The 27,770-nt window shown below is 38.5% G+C and overlaps 2 protein-coding genes across 4 annotated transcripts; one reads left to right on the top strand and one right to left on the bottom strand.

Moving 5' to 3' along the window:
* The first annotated feature begins 322 nt into the window (after positions 1-322).
* METTL5 (methyltransferase 5, N6-adenosine) lies at positions 323-16,942 on the top strand. 2 transcript variants are annotated; one of them, XM_069471447.1, is made up of 7 exons: positions 323-686; positions 3,283-3,397; positions 3,782-3,963; positions 5,192-5,274; positions 13,325-13,376; positions 16,048-16,097; positions 16,865-16,942. In XM_069471447.1, the coding sequence occupies exons 1-7, from the start codon at positions 578-580 to the stop codon at positions 16,901-16,903; spliced, it is 630 nt and encodes a 209-aa protein (XP_069327548.1). In that variant the 5' UTR covers positions 323-577; the 3' UTR covers positions 16,904-16,942. The 2 variants fall into 2 exon arrangements, with proteins under 2 accessions (XP_069327548.1, XP_069327557.1); XM_069471456.1 differs by lacking the exon at positions 13,325-13,376.
* On the bottom strand, positions 16,669-27,765 carry SSB (small RNA binding exonuclease protection factor La). Of its 2 annotated transcripts, none has more exons than XM_069471423.1 (12): positions 27,660-27,765; positions 25,545-25,619; positions 22,349-22,452; positions 22,084-22,258; positions 21,339-21,446; positions 21,150-21,250; positions 19,112-19,183; positions 18,746-18,788; positions 18,206-18,346; positions 17,650-17,836; positions 17,390-17,521; positions 16,669-17,055 (listed from the first exon to the last, which is right to left on the bottom strand). In XM_069471423.1, exons 2-12 carry the CDS (start codon positions 25,608-25,610, stop codon positions 16,967-16,969), a joined length of 1,218 nt encoding a protein of 405 aa, XP_069327524.1. In that variant the 5' UTR covers positions 25,611-25,619; positions 27,660-27,765; the 3' UTR covers positions 16,669-16,966. The 2 variants fall into 2 exon arrangements, with proteins under 2 accessions (XP_069327524.1, XP_069327535.1); XM_069471434.1 differs by lacking the exon at positions 27,660-27,765 and adding an exon at positions 27,087-27,308.
* Positions 27,766-27,770: the final 5 nt, after the last annotated feature.

A 27,770-nucleotide genomic window follows, 5' to 3' on the forward strand; every position in this document is an offset into this window, starting at 1 on the left:
TACACTGACTTAGACTCTCTCTCCTGCATCACTTTCACCCTCTTTCTTTCCCCATCTTTTGAGGCCTGTTAGGTACTCAGAGCAAACTAAAGGATAATGGGTGCGACAGGAAGCGAGGGCCAGCCCAGGGTCTGCGAGTAGGGCGGGCTCTGCCTGTGGTGCGGTGCGGCACTGAGGCTCTGGGTTGCCCGCGGAACTCTGGCGCCCGACAGAGGTTGCAGCTGGGCGCCGGGCTGCTGAGGTACGCGCGTGCGTGGTGGCGCTTCCGGCCCCTGTTTAGGTGCTGGCTGCTTCCCGAGGTGCGTGGACGTGGCGTCGGGGATCCTGCGGCCGCACCAGGCACTCTCCGCCGCTGTTTCCCAGAGGCCTGAGGGCGGCTTGTGATACCCAGAAGCGGGTCCAAGTCTGGCCCTGTGCGCTCTGCGTCCCTGTCCTCTGTGGAGCGCGTCTCCTGCCCGGCTCCCGGCCAGCGGCGCTAAAAAAGGGGCCGGGGAGGAAACAAGATCCCGGTTCAATAGATTTCTCCGTAGACCCTGTGCAGTTAAACCTGCGAGCTCACACTTAAAACAAAACAAAAATGAAGAAATTAAGACTTAAGGAACTAGAAAGTCGTCTGCAACAAGTGGATGGATTTGAAAAGCCCAAGCTACTTCTAGAACAGTATCCCACCAGGCCGCACATTGCAGGTAGGGCGGATGGTTCACCACGCCCTTGCTTTCGGGGTAGTCCTGTCAACTCACTACATGATGAACATATAACAGTTATTTGGAAAAAAAGAATTTCTAGAGAATTTCTGCCCTAAGATCTGTGTTACGTTAGAGAAGCCTTCCTTGACATCGCAGCTAAAAACATCCTCCTCAGAAACACACACTTTATCGTTTTACTGTTTGATTTTCTGCATACCCTTTAACACTGTCAGACATCTTTTTAATATGTTTGTTTCTCTCATTGTAAACTCCTTGAGGGCAAGAAATTTGTTATTCTTTCATCTCAATTCCCAGTGCCTAGAAGAGTTGCTGGTACTATTTAGGAGCTCAGTAAATATTTGCTAAATAAGGATCAATTTCCTATTGCAACTAATTGCTTGGGCTAGGATTTCTGTGCTATATGTACTCTGCCCTAGAAATGAAATCCAGAGTATGTGCTATATAAAAATGAGGATGCATGCATTTCAATTTTAATAAATTATCTGAGAATTAGCATTTCCGCTTCATACCAGTGTACAAGAGAGAATACAGGAAAATCCATTCATATTTAATAAACATGTTACCAAAGTCTTTGAGAAGCCTTAGGAAAATTAGTTTGCTGGGAGCACCTGCAAGGAGGAATTTTTTCCAGTTCCAAAATAGTTTGTAAATTGCCAGTGAAAATGAAGAGTATGTGCATACTTGCATTTAACTCCAAGATGTCATAATTCCAACCAAAAATTGACACAAAATTACTGTGTCCAGGTTAAGACCAGTCTTCTCAACTTACATAACTTCTTACAGTCTTCTGGCTGTAGAGTTTTTTAGTGGAATCCAATTTTAAAAAATAAAAAACATCAGCTGTTTCACACCCAGGATGTAACATGTGCTTGGATGTGCTCATTCTTTTGAGATACCAGCTTCAAAACCACCTGCAGCAATGATCAGGATAACACAGTCAAAGATGTCCCTGTAATTGTGTTTTTAATACCTCTGGATCCTCAGGCATCAGCACTGGCCAGCAGTGCTTGCTGGACTCAGCTATCCACAGGGAGATATCAGTGGTGTTATTCATGCTTAACCTTCAGTATATCCAAGACCCTTGTGTATTTGAAAGATCCCTTAGAAATCACAGCAGCTTCTGCCCTGCTCTTCAGTAGTTCCATTATCAGCTCTCATTTGTAGATTATGAATATATGTGTCTAACGGCTATATTGTGGCCTTAGGAGCTTATGATGCCTGTATTCTGGTGACAAACTTGTTGCAAAAAAGTTCTGTGTCCTTGTGATACTAATGCTTGTTTGGTGACTTGTAGATTTCACAGATTTCAAAACAATTTTGGAGACTGATACAAGGTTGCCAAATTTATATTTTGACAAGGAAGTATATTTTTCAAACCTGTTTATTTTTATTCTTTTCTAAAAATAATATTTCAGCATCCAAGAAAGAACTGGCACATGTATGTGTGTATGGCAATGTTTTGAACAGGTTGAGGAAAAATAAAGCATTTTGACTTTTTCTCATTTTACTTATCTGTGACCTCAGAAATTGGTCACAGTTTTGTCATTCTTGGCATTGTTGGCAGAAACTAGTTTTTGAGAACCACTGGCATGTGTTAGCTTCCTTTATGGTGCCTCTTACTACTTACCAAGTTACTGCACCTTATCTTTTTTTTTTTTTTTTTTTTTTGTTGAGACAGAGTCTCACTTTGTTGCCCAGGCTAGAGTGAGTGCCGTGGCGTCAGCTTAGCTCACAGCAACCTCAAACTCCTGGGCTTAAGCGATCCTACTGCCTCAGCCTCCCGAGTAGCTGGGACTACAGGCATGCGCCACTATGCCCGGCTAATTTTTTCTATATAGATTTTTAGGTGTCCATATAATGTCTTTCTATTTTTAGTAGAGACGGGGTCTCGCTCAGGCTGGTCTCGAACTCCTGACCTTGAGCAATCCACCCGCCTCGGCCTCCCAGAGTGCTAGGATTACAGGCGTGAGCCACCGCGCCCGGCCTTGCACCTTATCTTTTTTTTTTTTTTTAATAATCTGGAACACCATTTGGGGGAGGACTAAATAATGCAAAATAAATTTTTTTAGAAAGAGTCATTTGGCTGGGTTCAGTGGCTCACGCTTGTAATCCCAGCACTCTGGGAGGCCAAGATGGGAGGATTGCTTGAGCTCAGGAGTTCAAGACCTGACTGAGCAAGAGTGAGGTCCTTTGTCTACTAAAAAATAGAAAAATTAGCCAGGCATCCTTATTCCAGCCTGTAGTCCCAGCTACTCTGGAGGCTGAGGCAGGAGGATTGCTTGAGCCTAGGAGTTTGAGGTTCCAGTGAGCCAAGATGACGCCACAGCACCCTGTCTACCCTTGGCAACAAAACTCTGTCTCATCAGAATCCGCTAAGGAGTGTGTGTATAACAACTCACCTGCTGTAAAAAAAAAAAAAAATATATATATATATATATATATATATATTTATATATAAGAAAAAAAAGACTGTCTCAAAAAAAGACTGTCTCAAAAAAAGAAAGTCATTTGCACAAATTGGACTTGTCATCAGCTTGCTTACTTATTCTCTAATACATTTTTTAATTTTTTTTAGCATGTATGCTCTATACAATCCATAACACATATGATGACATTGAAAATAAAATGGTTGCAGATCTAGGATGTGGTTGTGGAGTGCTTAGCATCGGAACTGCAATGTTAGGAGCTGGGTAGGTAATCCAGTATATACTATTTGGATATGGGGTGGCTTTAATAAGAAGCGTAAATAGGATCAACTGAATTATATTTATGGGACTCTACAATATGAGATGGGGAGAGCAAGAATCAATACTGAGTACATCTTGAATGGGCAGAAGATCAAAACAAACTATAAAAAATAAATAAATAAAAATGGTAACAGCAGCAGTACCCTTTATACAAACCTTATGAGTTTCCAACCTCTACTAGGTTGGGAAATCATGCCATTGAAAAGCGACACTCGCTCTTAGTTTGCCAATTGGGTTAAAAATGCAAATGGTAAAATAGCTAGTTTTGTTTTTGTTTTGACTTGGGAGCTAAAGGTGCCACTCTTTGTGTATGTTTTGTATTTATAGGTTGTGTGTTGGATTTGACATAGATGAAGATGCATTGGAAATATTTAATAGGAACGTGGAAGAATTTGAGTTAACAAATGTTGACATGGTTCAATGTGATGTGTGCTCATTATCTAACAGAATGTCCAAGTCATTTGATACAGTAATTATGAATCCTCCCTTTGGGACCAAAAATAATAAAGGTTAGTAACAAGAATCAGGTGTACTGGTGTATTTGTAGAAAAGCAACTTTTAAAAATTATTTTATCATTGACTATTTTGGATTAAGTGATTTTATCACTGTTCACTAAATAAACCAGTTTATTACCTACAACTTATTACAATTTAAATATCAATTTGTTTAATGCATGGCTAGGGAATTGAATTTTTCAACCTTTATTTTTACAAATTTGTATTAAGTAAATAAAGATAGTCTTCTTATTTATTATTTTATTATTTATACCTTAGTTGCTTTTAAGAATAATTTGCCTAATCCTTATGAATAATTATGAAACTTATAAAGAATTTTATACCTTTAGAACCTGTTTTGTTTTTTTTTTTTTTACCCCAAACATTTGGCAGTTAGAACCTGCCAGATAGAACCTGTTTTTTTTTTTTTTTTTTTTTTCTTTGAGACAGAGTCTCACTCTGTTGCCCGGGCTAGAGTGAGTGCCGTGGCTTCAGCCTAGCTCACAGCAACCTCAAACTCCTGGGCTCAAGCGATCCTCCTGCCTCAGCCTCCCGAGTAGCTGGGACTACAGGCATGCACCACCATGCCCGGCTAATTTTTTGTATATATATATTTTAGTTGTCCATATAATTTCTTTCTATTTTTAGTAGAGACGGGGTCTTACTCTTGCTCAGGCTGGTCTCGAACTCCTGACCTCGAGCGATCCACCCGCCTCGGCCTCCCAGAGTGCTAGGATTACAGGCGTGAGCCACCGCGCCCGGCCCTGTTTTTAATGCCTTAACAGACTCATGTGCCCATTAGTAACAGTAACTCCCTGTGGCTATTAATTTTGTGTGTACTGTGGGCAAGGAGGGTAGGAAGTCACTAAAAGGAGGAAAAGACATATATAGTTTAAAAAGCACCTACTCTCTGCCAAGATGACTCTGATTACTACCCTATGTGTTCCCTTCTCTTTTTTCATTAAGTGGAATATTTTACTTTAGCCTATTTAATCAAGACAGTATAATTCTGGTTTTATTCTATCACCCTTAACAGAATATTCTGATGTTTTATTTATTTGTACTTTGTCTTACTGCAGAAAGAACTTAAAGTGGCTATTTTGGAGTTTGGAAGAAAATGTTTCTTTTTTTTTAAGCTGCTAGTTTTGATGGAAGAAAATCTTTCTAAATCCTATTCATTTAATCTTCTATTTTAATAAGAGTTACATAATATAAATAGGAGCTTTTTTCTTCTCATCACAGGAACAGATATGGCTTTCCTAAAGACTGCTTTGGAAATGGCAAGAACAGCAGTATATTCTTTACACAAATCCTCAACTAGAGAAGTAAGTTCAAATCATCATGATATTCTGTGTCATTTATTTTTAAATTCGTGGTAGTGTTTTAGGGATTTGCTGTGCATACTAAATACCACAGTATCTATTTCTCCTGACCTTTTTGACATCTGACACTTAGAAACTGAATTTTCCCTTCAACCAGCTAGCATCTGAGATTAGCTTTTTACTAGCCTATATGACTGCCTTCTATCATCAAAGATTTGTTCGTAGCCTGGTATAGTGGTATAGTCCTAGCACTTTGGGAGGCCAAAGCAGGATGATTGCTTCAGGCCAGGAATTCAAGACCAGCCTGAGCAACATAGTGAGACCACCTCTTTACAAAATTAAGAAAACTAACTGGATGTGATGGCACATGCTTGTAGTCCCAGCTACTCGGGAAGCTGAGGTAGCAGGATTGCTTGAGCCCAGGAGTGGGAGGTTGGTGTAAGCCATGATGACACCACTGCACTCTAGCCTGGGTGACAGAGTGAGACCCTGTCTCAGGAAAAAAAAAAAAAAATTGTTCAGACAGGAACTGTTGCCAGGAAAAAGACTTTAATTAAGGAGTAGAGAAGTGTGGTATAACAAGGGTTACAGTATTTTTTGGTTTGCCTGGGTAAGTCCTAGTTGATGCCTTTTGTCCCCTTGTCCCTGTGTGGCCTGATGTGCTTAAGGGAGGCAGTAAGCCTTGGTTTTTAAGAACACTGAATCTGGAACTAAACAAATCTGAGTTCAGAAACCACCTTTCCATTATTCTTTTTCACAGCATCTAACACATGGAGGGTGTTTCCCGTGTGTTCCAGGAAATTGTCGGAAGGGGCAGTACTTTTTTGTTGTCAATATAACATAGTGATTAAGAACACAGACTCTGGAGTCAGATTGCCTGGGTTCAATTCCAAGCTCTGCAGCTTCTCAAGTATCTTAGTCAAGGTACTTGAGCTTCAGTTTCCTCATCTACACTGTACTGACTTACACTCTTGAGTATAAGGAACTAAAAGTACCCTTTACTTCATAGACTTGTTAGGATTAAATGGGATAATATTTACAAAGCACTTAGGTTGGTATCTGGCTTGTGTAATTACCATGCGTTAGCTATTATTACTTTAAATTATACATGTATTATGAGATTTTAAAGTGGTTTTGTATAAGTACAGTATATAAGAACACAGTTGGAAATAATAAATTCTAGGTATATGGAGATCTAATAACCCTTTAAAAAGTATAAAATCAAACAGCTAAAAAGAAATATACTACTAACAATGAGTAGTGGTACATGTAGGCAAGCAATAGAACACAACTACTGGTAAATAAACCTTCATTCAGTACATGAAAGCAATACCAGTAAATATTGGTATCCAAAAAGCTTGTAAGGCCGGGCGAGGTGGCTCAGGTCTATAATCTTAGCACTTTGGGAGGCCGAGGTGGGAAGATCGCTTGAGGCCAGGAGTTCAAGACCAGCCTGGGCAACATACCAAGATGCTGTCTCTACAAAAAATGACAAAAATTAGCTGGGCATAGTGGCACCTGCCTGTAGTCCCAGCTAATTGAGAGGCTGAGGCAGAAGGATCATTTGAGCCCAGGAGTTTGAGGCTGCAGTGAGCTATGATCATTCCACTACACTCAAGCCTGGGCAACAGAGCAAGTCCCTGTCTCAAAAACAAAAAAGCTTATGTTGGGGGGGTCCCCAAGAACACCTTCGGGTTTGATGATTCACTAGGAAATCTCAGAGGACTCAGCATATAGTCTTACTCATGGCTATTATTTATTACAGTGAAAGGATAGAGAGCAAAAGCAAGCAAAGGGAAAGGTGCATTGGGTGAAGTCTGGGGAAACCAGGGACAAGCTTCCTGCATCTTCTTGCCATGGAGTAACACAGGACACACTTAATTCCCCCAGCATGAATTGTGACAACACATGTGAAATATTGCCAACCAGAGAACCTTATTAGAGACTCAGTGCCTGATCCTATAGAACACCCCTTTCTGAAACATATCCCCATTCCAGACTCCCAGTAGGAAAACAGGTGTTCAGCATAAACAGTTTGGGTACAGTGAGCCACATGTATTAATTAAGGGGGTACAGAGAGGGAACCTTCCCAGAATCTAAGTTCCCATGCTCCAGCCAAGGGCCAAATTTACAAGCAGGCCTTTCTAAGTGTAAGCAGTCCAGGCCTGCTATGTACTCTTTTCTGCACAAGGTGGCATAGCATGTGTTTTAACCAACTCAAATGCAGTAAAATGCAGTAAAATATGCCAGGAAGAAATGGTACAATTAAGCAGCAAAGTCTAATTATTTGAATCAATTCCTCTAACCACATTACCAAAAACTTCTGTTTGCTGTTTGGTATTGCCATGCTCCACCACTAGGAGACTGCATTATCAGCATTGCCTTGGTTATTTAATGGTTGAATTTTAAGTGAATGTTTCATTAATTTAAGTGTATTTTTCACTTAGTACAGCAGTATTTCCATTAGCACAGTAAATAATTAAGAAATTAGGCTGGGCGCAGTGGCTCACGCCTGTAATCCTAGCACTCTGGGAGGCCGAGGCGGGTGGATCGCTCAAGGTCAGGAGTTCGACCAGCCTGAGCAAGAGCGAGACCCCGTCTCTATTAAAAAAAAATAGAAAGAAATATCTGGGCCGGGCGCGGTGGCTCACGCCTGTAATCCTAGCACTCTGGGAGGCTGAAGTGGGCGGATCGTTTGAGCTCAGAAGTTCGAGACCAGCCTGAGCAAGAGCGAGACCCCATCTCTACTAAAAATAGAAAGAAATTATATGGACAGCTAAAAATATATATAGAAAAAAAATTAGCCGGGCATGGTGGTGCATGCCTGTAGTCCCAGCTACTCGGGAGGCTGAGACAGGAGGATCGCTTGAGCTCAGGAGTTTGAGGTTGCTGTGAGCTAGGCTAACGCCACGGCACTCACTCTAGCCTGGGCAACAGAGTGAGACTCTGTCTCAAAAAAAAAAAAAAAAAAGAAATATCTGGCCAACCAAAAATATATATAGAAAAAATTAGCCGGGCATGGTGGCACATGCCTGTAGTCCCAGCTACTTGGGAGGCTGAGGCAGAAGGCTTGCTTAAGCTGAGGAGTTTGGGGTTGCTGTGAGCTAGGCTGACGCCACGGCACTCTAGCCCGGGCGACAGAGCAAGACTCTGTCTCAAAAAATAATAATAATGGTAATTAAGAAATTAATCTGGTGTGTACTATGCACCAGAGGTATGAGGAATGAATTTCCTTCTAATATTAAGACAATCCCTATTTTATGCTATAGATGTATCTGCTGTAAACTTATGATAATTTTGCTTTAAGTACTCTATATAATTAGTAACATTATTGCTGAACCTTACCCCAGACTCCTTAACTATAGACCCTTGTCTTTTAAAAGTGCTTGACTCTCTATCCATATTACAGGTATATTTGATGTAATTTTTTGCTAGAAATATTTCGGTCAGGGTGGAGAACATTTTCATGTTAGAAGGCCACATTAATTTAGTTGTAATCAAATAAGGCCACATTCAAGAAACTTCAATTAAACATACTTTAAAATTTACAGTATTTTGTAAAAATCTAACTACTATATACTTAACAATCTCAAAAAATGAAAACTATTTGTTAATTTTAAGAGTAACCTTTTAATGACTTTGCTGTGTCTGCTTTTTGTTGGAAAGCATTTGAATACTTGGTTGCAGCATGGAGGTCCACAGTTTCAGTTGATCCTCTCTAGATGGATATCAGTCATTTGTGATCTTAAGGGCATCTTGATTTGGGTTAGGTAAGAGAATGTAGATTTGCAGCAATAAATGGTTGAAAAGCAAGAAAGCATTTTTCCAGCATGTTGCCAAAGGCATGTGTATTCTGCATTTTTCCCTATTTCAATTGGATCCTTCTCAGCATTAAACAATGATTTTAAAATGTCATCTACTGAGAGCTCAGTCAGTTCCATCTGTAGTTCTTTAGGTGCCTTGGTGATATCAATGAGGTGAAGCTGAAATATTCATTTGAGTGTGATGTCATGATTCTCAAAGTCAGTGCACTTTTCATTGTCATCTCCAATTAGGTCTATAACAGCTGCATATTCTTCAAATGATTTGCATATATCATCCTGCTCATCAGTGAGCTTTGTTAACTGAAGAAAATGTTCATCTGAAATTTTCTTTTGAAGAAGCATTTTAAAAAATGATTGTTTGTTTTCGAAATGATTGGAATTTTTTGCCACATACCATACATAGACTTAGTTTTACCTTGCAAAGAAATATTTGTTGTTTTGATTTGACATATCACACAGAAATGCTGTATTCCTATAGAAATTTTCCAGTAATTCACATTGCTGATTCTGTTCATCAAATTTAACTATCTTTTCTCACAGAGATAAAATTTTGGCTAACACCTGTCCCTGCAATAGCCAATGCCGCACTTTAGAATGATACAGCAAATCCACACCGAATACTTCATCTTTCAACTTTAGCATGTTAGGAAACTGATGATGCTGTGTTGCATTTGCACAAGTGTAGTTAACAATACTTATAACTTGTTGCAAAGTGTCACTTAAAATAGTAGCTTTAGCACAGAGATTTTGCTGATGTAAGATACAGTGCAAAGAAATGAGAGAATCTGGATCTGTTAATACTTTTTTTTATCTGTGCAATAAACCCTTCATGCTTTACTGTCATGGAAGGAGCACCATCTATACATACAGTCACTAAATTTACCAAACTCAGTCTACCTTCATGACATTTATCTTGAAAGTTGTTGAAGATATCTATTCCCTCTGTTCTGTTCACAAGAGTGCCCAAAGCAAGTAACTCTTCACAGCAAAGAAAATCTGTTATGAACCGAACTAAGTATAAAACCTGCACCAAGTCAGTAGTATCAATTGATTCATCCAAACCAATTGAATAGTATATATTTTCCTTTGGAAGTCTTGTGGGAAGTTGCTCTGTTAAGTTCAAGGCTAATTCAGGCTGCCTATCAGTTATGGTACTCCTTGAAAGAGGCAGTTGTTTTTGTACTTTGAAACATTATCAGAGTCTAAGAATCCTACAACTTCAACAATGCATTCTTTCACAATTTCTACATCACTGAATGGCTTCCCTTATTTCCTGAGTATATAAGCCACTTTAAAAGTTGCTTCAGTGGTGTTATTTCCAGGTCTTATTGTTGCCTGAAAGAATTGTCTTTGCTTTTGCTTTTCATCCTTTAATTTCTGCAATACAACCTTTCACGCCTCTCCTTCTAATTTAAAATATTTGTGAGTTAAAATTATGAGTGTTTTAATGCTGATAAACATTGATTTCTTTAATGTTGATATTGCCATATCACAAAGCAAGCAAATCATCTTATCTTTAGCAGAAACAAGATAATATTGCAATTCCCAATCTTCATTAAAAAATCTGTTTTCTTCCTTCAGCGTTCTCTTGGTCCTGTTTGACATGGTGGGCTGTTAAGCAGAGAGAATTAAAAAATATTGTTGAGCTGTGCAACTATTTACAAATTCCACTTTAAACAGAAACACAGTGCACTGTTGTCAAAAGCTGGTAACAGACTGGTATACTCGACCCCATAAACTCTCTCCAACCAGCCTTGTGCAGTAGTGGTGCCAGTCAGGCCAGGGAAGTCAGAATTAAATCATGAGCATGGCAGCTATCAGTTTAGCTCTTATGGCTTACTGGTGTTCTAATTGTGCTGGTCAATCTGGGAGGATTATTTCGTTGAAACTTGTTTTAGTCTTTGGTAGTTTAAATACATTCATTTTAAAAATAAAACAAAAATAGAAAAGATGGACAAAAATTTATAAATAAAAATAAAAGGATTTGTTCTATAAAATTTGGATTTGGATTTAGTCAAAAGGCCACACTTAAGGACCTAGAAGGGCACATGTGGTCTTAAGGCTGCATGTTCCCCACTCCTGATTTAGGTAAAAGAATAAGTATATCCTGGCAGATAGTCTAACAAGCTGTGTGACTTGAAGTTGTTGCCATATCTTACCTCATCAGGCATTGTGAGGATTTAGTTCTTGGCTCACAGTTAGATTTGACAGAGTAGCAAAGTAGCTAATCCTGGCACTATATTCTTTCGTGTTTATTCCAAACTCACCCAATTCATTCTTTTACATCTCAGCCAGAACCAACCATATCCCACTGTATAATCTAAAACCCCTTTCTACTAACCTTAGGGGTCAGGTAACAAAGGTCATAATTCTATTTCTCATAAATTTATCAAGATCCTAAGATTTCATTAAATTGCAATTAACATCTGTATCCTTAAATAGAAATTCTAGGTCTCAAAGTAGGGGAAAAATATGCCCAGAACTGGGATTATTTATTAAATTCAGGAAGAAACTATAAGCACAAATATATTATCAGTATTATTTATAACATGGAAATATTTGAACCTAAAATATTGGGGAAAGTTAAGTATTTTATCAATCAACTTGATGCCAATTATATTATTAAGACTCCAACATGGACAAAATGCTTATAATACCAAATAGTTATCTCTTACTATAGCATTTTTAGAAAAGTATACATGCATAATTTAGAGGGATTGTGGTCAACTTTCTTTACCCATTTCCATTGATGTTGGAATGTTGTGTATTTTTTAATTCATAAAGCAATTTTTAATAACAGATTACTAATTATTTGTAATTCTTTATGAAATGGTTCGAGAATTTTAGACCTGTAAATAGCTAACCTATTTGATGCTTACTATGTGTGCCAGCATAGTTCAAAACACTTTTCTTTTCCTTTTTTTTTTTTTGAGGCAGAGTCTCACTCTGTTGCCCAGGCTAGAGTGCCATGGCGTCAGCGTAGCTCACAGCAACCTCAAACTCCTGGGCTCAAGCGATCCTCCTGCCTCAGCCTCCCGAGTAGCTGGGACTACAGGCATGCACCACTATGCCCGGCTAATTTTTTCTATTTATATTTTTAGCTGTCCATATAATTTCTTTCTATTTTGTTTTTAGTAGAGATGGGGTCTTGCTCTTGCGCAGGCTGGTCTCGAACTCCTGAGCTCAAACAATCTGCCTGCCTCAGCCTCCCAGAGTGCTAGGATTACGGGCCTCAAAACACTTTTCATAGTCTACAACAATCCAATATTATTTTCATTTAACAGATGAGGAAACTGAGGCACAGAGAGAATGAGTAATTTACTCAGTGTTATGTAGCTTGTAAGTAGATCTGCAGTTCAAATAAGGGCAGTTTACCTCGATATACCACGTTCTTACCATACTGCCAACTGGGTTGCCTATGGACATAGATCTCTGTTAAATGTTTTCTAGGAGGATAGCTAACTGTACCTCTTAATGAAATAATGCTGCAGAAACCATGCAAGTACTGATGGATTTCTGAACTAGTCATGCATCGCTTGAAACGGGGCTATATCCTGAGAAACATGTCATTAGCTAATTTCATCACTGTGTGAACGCAGAGTGTACCACCTACGCTACATAGTGTATCCTATTACTCCTAGGCTACAAACCTGAACAGGTACTACTGTACTAAATAGTATGGGTAATTGTAACACGATGGTATTTGTTTATCTGAACATATCTAAACATTGAAAATGCACTGTACTACCTTTTAGTGTCAAGACAGCTATGGTGTCACTAAGCAATAGGAATTGTACTAAATACTATAGGTAATTGTAACATGATAGTATTTGTTTATCTGAACATATCTAAACATCAGAAATGTACTGTACTGCTTTTTAGTGTCAAGACAGCTATGATGTCATTAGGCAATAGGAATTTTTTAGCTCCCTTATAATCTTATGCAGTCCATAGTATATGTAGTCTGTTGTTGACCAAAACATCATTATGTAGTACATGACAGTAGCTTTTTAATCACTTGATCTAATTATGTAATTTGGTTGAGATTGTTAAATATGTTGAAAAATGGTTTAATTTCTGATTTTCAAACTACTGTCCATCCACCTGAAATTTTTATAAGGGGGGAGTCTAATTTCTAATGAAATTTTAAGTTTGAAAACTTAATCTCAAGTATTAATAAAAAGCAATTTTTAAAAATCAGCTCATAATAACATGTTATTTATATTCAGCATATTCTAAAGAAAGCTGCAGAATGGAAAATCAAGATAAATATTATTGCAGGTAAGACAAGCCTCAACCCTAATCATCTAAAAGGGCTAATACGCATTAGCCCAACCAAATTTTTATACAGGTGCCATAGGATGTGTTTTTCAGTGTGGCAAGTATGTGTGAATTTTAATAGATTGGAAATGGAGTAAAGGCAGGGTGAACAGTTAGCAAGGTTTGCCTCAGATGGCCCCAATTTATGTATTTCACTGAAAATTTCTGTTGGCACTCAGGTGGTCATTCCAGGGTCAGACAGAATACTACATACCATCACGATGACTAAAAACATGGGCTTATCATTGGTCAGACCTTGGTTTGAAATCCACTCATGGAAAATGCCACTAGCTTATGCCTGGGTGACTTTTCTATTTCAATTTTCTAATTGCCCCTGAAGTCAAATAACATTGACCTTTTACTTTTTGGTGGGAGATAGAATATAAATATCCACACTATGAGTAAATCATGTTTGCTACATTTTTATTACTAAATTGGGTAATATTCACAAGCATCAAAGTAAGAAAAGCATATGATTAGAGGCTTACTATAATCCAAGTAACTTTGAAAAGCCCGAAGAGTGCAATAAGGGGAACGTGTTTTTTACACAATAACAAACTAACCATGAATTGCCCGGTGGTGTTAAACATGTAACTAGATGTATTACTGTTCATAATAATTAACTTAGTATTTAAAAAATCTGTTGGTCTTCCTATTATATTCAGTATTGTCATTCCTTACACAGTTTAAGGTATTACAATATGCAATATGGAATACCTTAGAACAGTGTCAATAGTATACCAAGCCAGATCCTTGCAACTCCAAATATGGTGCTCAAATCATCAGCACTGAGAAAGCTTGTTAGAAATATAGAACTTTAGGCGCCCCCAGACATACTAAATTAGAATTTGCATTTCAATAAGATCCTCAGGTGATTTGATTGTACACTAAAATTTGAGAGCTCTGACCTATAGGATTAGAATCTATGCTAAAAAAGATGAAGGATAGGTAGAGTCATTGCCTCTAAAATATATCAGTAGTAAGAGTTTGGAGAATCTACATTATTTTATTTTTTTTTTTTTTGAGACAGAGTCTCACTCTGTGTTGCCCAGGCTAGAGTGCCGTGGCATCAGCCTAGCTCACAGCAACCTCAAACTCCTGGGCTCAAGCAATCCTACTCCCTCAGCCTCCTGAGTAGCTGGAACTACAGGCATGCGCCACCATGCCTGAGTAATTTTTTGTATATATTTTTAGTTGCCCAGCTAATTTCTTTCTATTTTTTAGTAGAGATGGGGGGTCTCACTCTTGTTCAGGCTGGTCTCGAACTCCTGACCTCAAGCGATCCTCCCACCTTGGCCTCCCAGAGTGCTAGGATTACAGGCATGAGCCACCTTGCCCGGCCTACATTATTCTTTACAAGGAAAGAATATGAAAAACTGGTTTTCATTTGAGAGCTTATTAGGAAAATAATTAGCTACTTACTATCATTAAAAATGTGGACAAGAAAATTTTGAAATAAGCATGGTTATTATGAGTTAGCTACAGATTATTAGGAAATTAAAAATATTGATAGCAAGGTACTGTCATTTTCATAGGATTTCCTTTTTTTCCATTCGTTATCCTTCTAAACTCTTCACTATCACCTCAAAATTTTGGTATAAATGGCCAAAATAGGCCGGGCGTGGTGGCTCACGCCTGTAATCCTAGCACACTGGGAGGCTGAGGCGGGAGGATCTTGTAAGGCTGGGGGCGGGGCACCCCTCCCCTCCCTAATGGAAAAAAGAAAAAAGCCCACGAGACCTGCCGAGAACAATGCCTGCTAGGCCCAGCTGAGTTAAAAGAATAACCACACCTGATGATTACCCTGACAAGGGTCTCGGCTCCTGGAGTCCGGCTCCTGGAGTCCGTCACGATCCCTGGAGTCGACCCATACCACCAGTCCCTCCTATTTCTCCACACCTGTCCTAAAACTGCAACGGAAAATTCCTTGCTCTTCCCGCCATAAATCTTTCTGTCAAAGAAACCCCCAACCCCAGCCCTAAAAAAAAACATATATAAACCCAGTCAAAACTTCTGGGGGTGTGAATTCCCTGGCCCCCTCTCTCAGGACCCGTGAACCTCACCCGGGAGCGCCCCAATAAAGCCTTGTTGCTTAACCCTTTCAACTCTGCTCGTCTTTCTTTATCTGGTGCCGCTCATTCAAAAACCTTACAGATCTCTCAAGGTCAGGAGTTTTAGACCAGCCTGAGCAAGAGTAAGACCCTATCTCTACTAAAAATAGAAAGAAATTAGCTGGACAACTAAAAATATATAAAAAAAATTAGCCGGGCATGGTGGCACATGCCTGTAGTCCCAGCAACATTGGATGCTGAGGCAGGATTGTTTGAGCCCAGGAATTCGAGGTTGCTGTGAGCTAGGCTGACGCCACGGCACTCTAGCCCAGGCAACAGAGCAAGATTCTGTCTCAAAAAAAAAAAAAAAAAAAAAGCCAAAATAGCATAAATGCCAAGCTTAGTTTATCATGGCCAATCTTGGGACTACATCAAGTTAGTATTTGGATAAGTTACAGTGGTAGGGTCTAAATACTCAGTTTATCAGCACTTAATACTTTAGATTTACTGTTGTTGTTTTAGCCAAGGGTAGTAAATATTTGGAAATGTAATTTTTATCTTAAATGGTGGTTGTTTTACAGAGCTTCGATATGACCTGCCAGCATCATACAACTTTCATAAAAAGAAATCAGTAAGTCTCTTGATTTTGGCTTGTCTGCATTCAGTATTGAAAAGCTTTGTAGGCCGGGCGAGGTGGCTCACGCCTCTAATCCTAGCACTCTGGGAGGCCGAGGCGGGTGGATCGCTCAAGGTCAGGAGTTCGAGACCAGCCTGAGCAAGAGCGAGACCCCGTCTCTACTAAAAATAGAAAGAAATTATATGGACAACTAAAAATATATATATAGAAAAAAAATTAGCCGGGCATAGTGGCGCATGCCTGTAGTCCCAGCTACTCGGGAGGCTGAGGCAGGAGGATCGCTTGAGCCCAGGAGTTTGAGGTTGCTGTGAGCTAGGCTGACGCCACGGCACTCACTCTAGCCTGGGCAACAAAGTGAGACTCTGTCTCAAAAAAAAAAAAAAAAAAAGAAAAGCTTTGTAATAAGTAATTATTCTAATATTCTCAAGTTGCCTGGATAAATATAGAAAGCCAGCCTAGGAGAAAAGTTAACTGTGGAAAGAGCCCACAATCAATAGCCAATAGTCTAGTTTTAAATTTTCTCAAATGCTTTGTGCACAAAAAGGAAAAAATAAACAAGTTTTTCCTCTTTTTAAACAGTATATATTTATTAGTTTCTACTAGTACATTCTCATATTACAAAGGCAATTTAGTGGAAGAATCTTCCTTTTGATATTTGAGTCATCTGAAATAACACAAACTATACATTCCAAAAAAAATCCTCATTTGGGTAACAACAAAAAAAGACAAGTTAAGCAACAAAAACTTTTCCTTTCTTACAGGTGGACATTGAAGTGGACCTAATTCGGTTTTCATTTTAAAGTCTCCAAAAACAAAGGCAGTTTAAAACCTAATTAAAATGAATAAAAAATTTGTTTACTAAACTACTGGTCTCCAGCACCATTTTCTGTTTTCTGTTGCTTCAATGCAGGTTCTTCTTTGTCCGTTTCTTCTCTTGCTCTTTTCACTGGTCCTAGACAATAACAAAATTTTTATTAAATTCAATGTAAGCACTACTCTTTTAATATTGAGCACAATTGTTAATAATTCTTTTTTGAAAAGATTAGCAACAATTTCTTGCACCAATGAGAAAAGGCTTTTCCTTTAGTACAGATCATCTGATCTCTAATCTTCTAAATATCCTGTCTCCTACCCATAAAACAGCATAACTGGGATAAATTGTTATCATCAAAGATCGGCACTTACACAGAAGTTAAAAAACCACATCCCTGTTCTCCCTGACAAATAATTTCTTATGAAAGTACAAATTTCTCATGAAACTACCAAAAGACTTTGAAAAAACTTACCAGTTGCACCATTTTCATCACGTTCATCGTCACTACCAAATTTAGTTTTCTTGCCCTGGAACTGTACTTTTCCTTTAGCAGACCCAGGCTGGGCAGCTTTATTACCCTTTCCTTTTCCTTTAAATCTGCGACCTGTAGAAGATACAATTGAACACTTTGTAAAGAAACTGTCTCTTGCCAGTGTTTTTTAACACTGATTGAAATTTTTACTCAAGCAAATGAGTTAAAATAACCAACTGTTAAAGAAAAATCAGAATGACCTTTTGACTTCCATTTGTTCAGAGATTCTTGTTGGTCTTCTATGATTTTTTTCAATGCTTCTTTTTCCACCTCTCCTTCTAGTACTTCCCAAGTCACTTCTTTGTTCCTTAATTGTAGATTACCATTATTTGCGTCTTTGGCTTTATCCAGTGCTTCCTTGGCTTTTTCCTTAAACAGAATTATCCCCTATGCCAAAGGAAAAAAATGGAAACCATACCCTTAGTTTTTAGTCCCACAATTAATTTCTTTGTTCAAAGTAATTTTTCCTATCTTGCAAATCTTCCATGCCATTACCAGTTTGAATGAATTTTACTGAACATTAGAAAAGGAATGCTACAGAAGTAAACTGCAATCACCAATACAATTATTCAATAGTGTAATTCAGAAAATATCAGACATCACATCCAGTGACAGGAATAACAAAACATAAATGACCAAGTAGAAACTATTTATTTTAATAAACAACTGCTTTCTTTGTACTAATTTTATCTTCTAAAAGATAAGTTTATACAGACTTTTTAAATGATTGCTATAAAGCATTGAATGTTTCCAAACCTCTTTTGCGCCTCTGACAAAGTCTATCCATTTTATTTCACCATGACTTGAGAAAAGGACGTGCAAATCTTCTCTACAAGTCTGATCATCTAAGTCACCCGAAAATTTCAGCAAGCATCCAATCTTTTCTTCTAGAGATTTCTATAAAAATATATAAGGCAATCAAGAAGTTTCTTAAAAGCAACCACAAATCAGAAATGGGCTCACACCACTCTATACCTATAAAAGGAGAAACCTAGACACCAAAATGCTATTTTAAAGTAGTTTACTAGTGTGTTTTTCTTTGTCATCTTTTATTCTACAATGGCTTCTGATTTTAATTTACTTAATTCTTCTATAAGTGATATAATTAGTTATAAACTATATAAATCTGATTATTAAACTATCTGTGGTTAATTTGGAGCAATATTATTTATGTATTACATTAGGGCAATGACAACTATAGATTTGCTTACTTTTCTTTAGAAAGTCTGCAAACTTTTAAGTGATTCTTATAACTTTGAATTATAGATGTATTAGATACCAGTAACATATACTTACCATTTCAGCATCTTCTTCTAACTTTTGTTTTTCTTCTTGCTCTCTACAAAGAAAAGCATCCTAATTACACGTTTCCATTTACTACATAAGAAAATTAAATCCTAATAAAGTTAAACTTGATCACGATCATGAAATATTAAATAACCAAAGCCAGTCCTTAGGTTTTCTGATTGTCAATGCTAGACTGCAACACAGTGGGGTCCCCAAATTATCAAGGCAGCTTAAGTGCTCAATGTTTCACTCAGAAAAAAGGCCCTTTGCCACTCATTTCAGAGCTCACCATCAGGCCTTCCAGAACCACTAACTCAACCCTTGTTAGATCTTTAAGGAATACAAATTATGTCACGATTACTTCACCATACTTACTGTTTAGCTCTTAATTTAGCTTCCACTTTATTTTGTTTTCTTTCTTCATTTTTTTTTGCAAAGTAATCTTCCCTAAAGAACACACAATACAGAGGCAAAGTTCATGAGAACAAAGATAAGACGGCTAATTACTTTGAAAGACTTAAGACATGGCATAGCAAGGAGTGTTACATACATTTTCTATCAACGTAATCACCTAAAAATTCAAAATATGCCAAGGAAGTTACTCTCATGTTTACGTAACGACTTTACTATGAAAAAATTCACATACCTTTAAAACTTACCCTCATAAAGTATACCTGGAATGTTTTTTAGTATATTCAAAGTTGTATAACCCTCACTACTAATTTCACGACCCCAAAAAGAAATCTCATATCCATTAGCAGTCTCATGTTGGTTTTCATTTATCAATCATGTATAGAAAAAAAAGTAAAAGTTATGAAAATAATGTTTAAAACAGCAACAAAGTACTATAATAGATAAAATTAAAAATTAGAAAACTTTAACGTTTCACATTTTTCTATAAATTTCATAAACAGAAAATTCTAAAATCCAAATCCAAGAATAACAGCTGTTATGGAGGCCAAGTGAGGTGGCTCATGCCTGTAATCCTAGCACTCTGGGAGGCCAAGGCAGGAGGATTGCTTGAGGTCAGGAGTTCAAGAACAGCCTGAACAAGAGACTACAAATAGAAAAAAATTAGCCGGGCATGGTGGCGCACGCCTGTAGTCCCAGCTACTCGGGAGGCTGAGGCAGGAGGATCGCTTGAGCCCAGGAGTTTGATGTTGCTGTGAGCTAGGTGACGCCACAGCACTCTAGCCTGGGTGACAGAGCACGACTGTCTCCAAAAAAAAAATTATGGAAATCATTTTAAAAAATAATTTTGAGGATTTAACACTGATGTGATTCATAATAACACATCTGTAACTCAGTAAGTTTTAATACATACCATTTAGTACAGCGGTCCCCAAATTTTTTGGCACCAGGGACCTGTTTCATAGAAGACAATTCTTCCATAGACCGGGTAGGGTGGGGTGTCATGGGCTAGGGAGGGTGGTACAGAGTTCAGGCAGTGATGGGCTGCCTGTTTCCTAACAGGCTACGGATGGTACCAGGCCATGGCCCGGGGATTGGAGACTAAAGATTTAGTAGATTGTGTAATGCATAAAAAAGTAGGGAACTATGGCCCTACAACTAACTTTATCATGAAAATACTCTGGTTCCTTATTTTTAGACACATACACAAGAATGGGATCCAAATCTTAATTAAAAAATCTTTTGTACTGCATAAAATATAGGCATAGACTATGAAAAATAAGAACAGATAAGAACAGTGATTTATTCTCCAACCACATAAAAAGCCCAAATTTTAGGCCGGACGTGGTGGCTCATGCCTGTAATCCTAGCACTCTGGGAAGCCGAGGCAGGTGGATCGTTTGAGCTCAGGAGTTCGAGATCAGCCTGAGCAAGAGCGAAACACCGTCTCTACCGAAAAAATAAAAAGAAATTAGCTGGACAACTAAAATATATATAGAAAAAATTAGCCAGGTATGGTGGCGCATGTCTGTAGTCCCAGCTACTCAGGAGGCTGAGGCAGTAGGATTGCTTGAGCCCGGGAGTTTGACGTTGCTGTGAGCTAGGCTGATGCTACGGCACTGTAGCCCAGGCAATACAATGAGACTCTGTCTCAAAAAAAAAAAAAAAAAAAAAATACACCAAACCAAACAAAACCACAAACGAACCACCCAAACAAACCAAACTCAAATTTTAGTATTCAGCCTGATTCTAAGTTTTAGATGCAAAACAAGTACTAAATTTTAGCCTCCTTTATAATTGCAGCAAAAAGGTACTAATATATTTTTACAGTCTCAAAGGACTAATACAGTTCCCACTGAACAAATTTCAAGCATTTCTCAAAGGATGTCTAAGGATACTAAAAATATTGGTCTTATAGGAGATGCTATTTGATGCTCCTTACCCCAGTGTGTCAATTCCATATAACTAAGTGGCCAAAAGAAACACTAGCAAAAAGACTTACTTGAAAAGTATTAGCAGGTCCGTGTCTTTGTATTTCTGGCCAGGGGTCTCTACAAACTTCTTAGCAGATTCAATGCTATCAAACACAGCAAATATTGATCCCTATTAAAAGGGAAGAAAAGATTTTTTTTTTAAGTTCTGTCCACATATTTCAGAACTAGAAAAAGTCTGTATCATCATACAGTCATACCTTAAATGCTTTGTGTAAGGTTCTTCTCATCTGAATATTTAGTACTTGGCCTTTATCTTCTAACCATTCTTTTATGTCATCAAGGGTTGCATCAGTTGGGAAGCCTTTCTGTGAAGAGTGGGAAGAAAGGTACAAATAATGACTTCTCAAGGTAAACAGTTAGCCAGAACACATAATACATTTTGTCTTGAAATGAAGCCAAGATATACCTATCTCCTTCTATTTCTCTCTCTTAATTGCTTAACAGCCTCCTTTAAAAACCATTATTCTCCAGTGCAATAAAAGTGACTCCTCTGGTATGTGCTTCAATATAATTCAGTTTAGGCAGAGATAAAATGAGAACTTGTGTTAATAACTGATGAAGTTGGGTGACGGTACATTATAGTAGTCAATCTACTTCTGTATGTCTGAAACTTTCCATAAATAAAACAGCTATTTAAAAATTAGTATGCTAAAGAAAACTGTTATCAACTTTAGCTGTTGATAAATAAGAACAGCTGATATGCACTGGGTGCTTATAACACACAGAAGATTTTATCCAATGGTTTTAATATATAGGTTTCTGCATTTAATTCTCAGAACAGTTCTATGGGGTAGAAAATATCCACTTATGAAGATAAAGCTTAGACAGGTTAAGAACATTGCCAAAGGACAGTAATTGGTGAAGCTATGATTCCTGAGCCCTTATTCTTACCCACTCTACTATACTTTCTAAATAAATGTAAAATATTAAAGGCCAGCTTACAATATAAACAGATCTGTTTTTTACATCATTTTTATACTCATCAGTCACTTCAGGGAGGGGTTTACTTGGAGACCTTCTGATTTTAGTTTTATCTTCACTGATTTCCATGAGTTCTGCCTTGGATTTGCTCAATGCTTCCACAATTACATTAAAGTCTGTTGTGAGACGGTTTAACCTGAAGAAGAGTTCATATAAAAACACTGTAAAACACATAGCACTCATTGTTAACAGAAGAATCTAAAGATGATTTTTAAAAGGTTTTTACCTGTTGAATTTTATCATGATCTCCAAAGGTACCCAGCCTTCATCCAATTTGATCTGTTCCTTTAAAAATTTGTCCCGTGGCAAATTGAAGTCTCCAAAATAATACTATGAGACAATTATAATATAATTCAGAGCACTGTATAATGTTGATTCCAATTCTGAAATTTTGTATTACCATTACATTATCAAGTTCTATTTTTTAAAAATATATGTCATAACTTAAAAGAACCAATAAACATTTTTCCTAAATGTGCTGTAATAAAATGTTCATAATACATTTAACAAAAAAACTAAAATGTTAATTACTGAAACAGTGGAACAAATGTGTCCATAGACTAGAAAGCCTTAAACCAAAAATATATTTAAAGATCTATTATATGAAAAGTCTCTTGTTTCAAATGAGTGTGGAAAGAACAAATTGTTAAATAAAAAGAACCGGAATAAACTGGTTAATCACTCTTAATTTCTAAAAGTTAAAAAATAGGTGAATGTTTATCTAATTTAAGCATAGAGGCACATTCAACATACAAGCAAAGAAAAAAACCTAAGTATGACTTACTTAGAATACCAAAAGTTAAAAAGTATAAGATGTATAAAAAGTAAAAGACAAACATAAAAGTTTAAGCATTCTTATAAACTGGCTAGGCACGGTGGCTCATGCCTGTAATTCCTGCACATTGAGAGGCTGAGGCAGAAAGATCACTTGAGCCCAGTAGTTCAAGACCAACCTCACCAATACAGCAAGACCCCATCTCTAAAAAAAATCTAAAAATTAGCTGGCATGGCTCATGTTTATGGTCCCAGCTACTAGGGAAGCTGAGGCAGGAGGATCCCTTGAGCCCAGGAGTTCAAGGGTACAGTGAGCTATGATTGCGCCACTACACTCCAGCCTAGGTGACAGAGCAAGACCTTGTCTCTAAAAGAAAAAAATAAAAAGAATTCTTATACAGGAGGAAGAAGAAGAAAAAAAGTAAACACCCTAATAGAAAAATAGGTAAATGATATTTAAGTCCAACCTCATTATCAAAGAATAGCAATTTAAAGCAATGAGTTAACATTTTTTTCACCTAACTGGCAAAAAAAAAAAAAAAAAAAACACCACACACCACAACAAGAATACCTATTTTTGGCCTAAACACAGAGAAATGGTCAGGAAGGAAGATATATAAACTGGCAATAAGTATCAAAAGTTTTAAAAAATGTTCATAATCCTTGAACCAGAACCATTCCTTCTAGGAATTTTATCTAGAAGAAATCAATAGGCCTGGCGCGGTGGCTCACGCCTGTAATCCTACCACTCTGGGAGGCAGAGGCGGGTGGATTGCTCAAGGTCAGGAGTTCGAGACCAGCCTGAGCGAGACCCCGTCTCTACTAAAAATAGAAAGACATTATATGGACAACTAAAAATCTATATAGAAAAAATTAGCCGGGCATAGTGGCGCATGCCTGTAGTCCCAGCTACTCGGGAGGCTGAGGCAGTAGGATCGCTTAAGCCGAGGAGTCTGAGGTTGCTGTGAGCTAAGCTGACGCCACGGCACTCACTCTAGCCTGGGCAACAAAGTGAGACTCTGTCTCAACAAAAAAAAAAAAAAAAGAAATCAATAAACATGTTTACTAAGATGTATATATAAGAATATTTTTCACTTGCATGAGCTATACCATAAAAAAAAAAGAAAAGAATATTCATCATAGAACTATTACAGCTAAAAAATTAGAAAGATCTACATATTAAAGAGGGGAATGGATAAATTACTGAAGACATAAAACTTTACTCCCCAAAAATGCATCCCATGTTTTGTGGGGGAAAGGGAGGGAAATAAAAATTATTAAGTGTACCAATCTGGTGGGGGATGTTTATAAATGCGGAGGCTATTGATGTGTGGAGGCAGAGATATATGGAAAATCGCTGTACCTTCTGCTCAATTTTGCTGTCAACCTAAAACTGCTCTAAAAAATAAATTCCATTAAAAAATATTACATTAATGCGAGCATGAAGCAAAGTGTGAAAGGCTCTTAACCTTGATAACCTCAGGAGGGTAGGATTTGAGAGGTGATAGGTTTTGTGAGGGACATTAATAACCTTTTCTATATACATCTTTGTATTGTTCTAAGCATTAAGCACAGAATGAATAATTTGTAATTTTCTCCACAATCAAAAGGAAATTAATACCGCAAAATGGTAACACAAGAAATTTTATATGGTACAGCTTTTTTTTCTTTTTTTTTTTTTTTTTTTTTGAGACAGAGTCTCACTCTGTTGCCCAGGCTAGAATGAGTGCCGTGGCGTCAGCCTAGCTCACAGCAACCTCAAACTCCTGAGCTCAAGCGATCCTCCTGTCTCAGCCTCCCGAGTAGCTGGGACTACATGCCCGGCTAATTTTTTCTATATATATTTTTAGCTGTCCATATAATTTCTTTCTATTTTTAGTAGAGGTGGGGTCTCGCTCTTGCTCAGGCTGGTCTCGAACTCCTGAGCTCAAACGATCCGCCCACCTCGGCCTCCCAGAGTGCTAGGATTACAGGCGTGAGCCACCGCGCCCGGCCTGGTACAGCTTTTATAGAGGTAGAGCTTTCTGAAAAAAATAGTTCTGAGAGTTGCCAAAAAAACCCACACCAAATAATTTGATCTGAGGAGTTCCTCTGTAAGAACATAAATTTAGGGATAATTTCCCATACAGCCATTACTGATACTGTAAAGCTTTAACCTAAACATGATAACTAAATTTGATAAAATGCTAAGATGACTTTGAGAACAGATAATAGCTGAGAACTGGGCAGAAAAACTACTAAGATCTTCAAGAATAAATATTGTGTTGTTTAACAAGGACGTTACTTTACCATGAATTTTGATGTTATTTTATGTGCCAAGCACACTTGTAAAGTGTTTTACACTTTAACTTAATCCCCAAAACCACTTTATGAGGAGGATACTACTACCAATCTCATTTTATGTAAACTAGGAAACTAAAATAAAAGAGTAACACTAGTTTACAGTGGTACCTTTTCAAATGTTTATAGCTCTTAGGTTTCACAGCCTGGCTCCACCAACGTAAAACTGTTCTTCTAAGAATAAAAGACGAGCCAAAAATTGAATAGGCCCATATACTGAAATTAAATGTTCTTTCTGTATTTGTTTTAAGGCCCTAAATCTCCTTTTAAGGAACTTGTTTTTGCAGCTTATAGCACAAGAATCATACCTCAATTTGATGACAGATCTTGGCCTCCAGAGCAGCCATTTTTTCATTATCACCATTTTCAGCCATTGTGGCTATCTGTAAATTTTCCCAAAATGGCATAAAGAGGTTACGGCTTTTTTTTAAAACATAAAACTCAATACCAGAAAGAGAATGTATAAAAATTATTAATATCCATTGTTTTCTTAAAAATCAAGAATTTCTAATTTCACAGGTTTGGTTTCTTCTCAATTCTTTTTTTTTTTTTTTTTTTTTGAGACAGAGTCTCACTCTGTTGCCCGGGCTAGAGTGAGTGCCGTGGCGTCAGCCTAGCTCACAGCAACCTCAAACTCCTGGGCTCAAGCAATCCTTCTGCCTCAGCCTCCCGAGTAGCTGGGACTACAGGCATGCGCCACCATGCCCGGCTAATTTTTTGTATATATATATTTTAGTTGTCCATATAATTTCTTTCTATTTTTAGTAGAGACAGGGTCTCACTCTTGCTCAGGCTGGTCTTGAACTCCTGACCTCGAGTGATCCACCCGCCTCGGCCTCCCAGAGTGCTAGGATTACAGGCGTGAGCCACCGCGCCCGGCCAGGTTTCTTCTCAATTCTCAAATATTTCAGCAAAGCAAAACTCTGGAATAAGTGATGAAAAATTGAAAAACTATCAATAATCTGCCCCCCCTTTCAGTAAATCACTGCCCCATCTTCTATAACAAAGCAACTGGTTATCTTCATTTAGCTGGTCAAGCAATCTTCAGGGAAAAAATCCACTCAATCTTAACATTTCTGGCTTTGTTAGATCACTCACTACCTGTCAGTAGTATTACCATGGCTCCCTGTGCTATTTGCCTGGCGTGGGTCCATTTCTTTTAAAATTAGTCACAGCAGACCTACCAAAAATTTATCAAGTTTGGTATCGTAACTTTAAGATGAAAAAAATCCAAGCAGTTGTTGTGGTTAGGTTAGATACTGCTAAGGAACATCTAAAAACGAAAATTTGACAGCATGAAGGCACTCACACAACATTAACCTAGGGGGTACGCCCACTAATGCACTAATGGGTTGGATAGCCAGTTTTCTTTCATATCCCTGACATTAACACTGCAGGGGGGGAAAAGGGGCTGTGCTGTTCAAATTACTTGCCTCCTGTGCTCGACTGAACCACCCAGTAATTCCTATTGTACACAAGTTATATGAATAAACCCCTCAGGAATATTTGCCATTAGTTGACTCTCGTGATGAACCATTTATTGTAGGTACACTTCTTGAAGGCATCGCTGTAATTGCTATTCAGTAACTGGATACACAAGGGAAGCTCTTGCAATAGGGATCTGCATGGTGTACATCCCACCACAGAATTTATTCAATCTCTGCATTGGTTTGTCTATGACAACCTACACTTCTAAATTACTACCGTGATCTAGGGCTCATTATAAAGCAAACGACGAGATAAAAGAACTGTGTTATCCTTGCAAGACGTGTTTAGCCTACCCAATCTTGGAACTTTGTTCCAACAAATACTTCTCCAGAATGTACAACTAGAAGTGAAATATTACCCACGCTTTCCCATTTCACAAAGAAGCTTGATGTGAGTGAATGAGGACCCTAAAAGCCCAAGAGAGTGACGACATGGGTACATGTGCGGTCTCAAGTTATTTGGGCTCCCGTGAGTCCCATTGGGTCCACGGAAACCCTCCGGCGTTTACCCCGTGCCGACCTTCCCAGAAACTTAAAAGACACGGACAGAAACCTCTGCCTTCAGCGAGACTGGAAAGCGGTGGAAGTAAGAAACCGAAACGATGCAAAAGGATGGGGGGTAGCCTCTACCCAAAGACCCCGCCACAGCCGCGTCCAAAGCAGCCACCGGCTCGCCTGGGCCCCAGCCACGTGCGGGCAAACCACCGGCTCCCGCACTCCCCTCAGGGGCAGCCTCGCGGCGGCCCGCGCCCCCTCAACTCCTAGCCCAGCGCGCCGCCTCCGGCTGCGGCCCACGCGGCGCGCGGCCCGAACGCGAGGACGGCGAGAAGCAGACGCACGCCGCGTGAGGCAGCAAGGCACAGGAACGTACCGTCGCTCGCCACGCAGAAAGGACCTTTTGTACCCTGTTCTCATTAGCCACCGAGAGCTGCTCACCTTTAAGGTCCTGGTCCCACAGAGCCACACCACAGGCTCACTACAAGCAACGCCTGGACTTCCCAGCGCCGCCGGCTGGCCTAAAGCGCTCAAAGAAGATGGGGGCCTTCC

The sequence above is a fragment of the Eulemur rufifrons genome, chromosome 1 (assembly GCF_041146395.1).
Source record: "Eulemur rufifrons isolate Redbay chromosome 1, OSU_ERuf_1, whole genome shotgun sequence".
In the NCBI taxonomy this organism is placed as follows: Eukaryota; Metazoa; Chordata; class Mammalia; order Primates; family Lemuridae; genus Eulemur; species Eulemur rufifrons.

Bases quoted from the DNA above. Each gene is read 5' to 3' on its own strand.
- METTL5 (XM_069471447.1), top strand. From the start codon at position 578: ATGAAGAAATTAAGACTTAAGGAACTAGAAAGTCGTCTGCAACAAGTG. The intron at 3,964-5,191 runs GTTAGTAACAAG...TTCTCATCACAG, and splicing joins TGGGACCAAAAATAATAAAG to GAACAGATATGGCTTTCCTA. The intron at 5,275-13,324 runs GTAAGTTCAAAT...ATTTATATTCAG, and splicing joins ACAAATCCTCAACTAGAGAA to CATATTCTAAAGAAAGCTGC.
- SSB (XM_069471423.1), bottom strand. From the start codon at position 25,610: ATGGCTGAAAATGGTGATAATGAAAAAATGGCTGCTCTGGAGGCCAAG. The intron at 22,259-22,348 runs GTAAAAACCTTT...ACTCTTCTTCAG, and splicing joins ATCATGATAAAATTCAACAG to GTTAAACCGTCTCACAACAG. The intron at 21,447-22,083 runs GTAAGCTGGCCT...CACTCTTCACAG, and splicing joins AAAACAGATCTGTTTATATT to AAAGGCTTCCCAACTGATGC.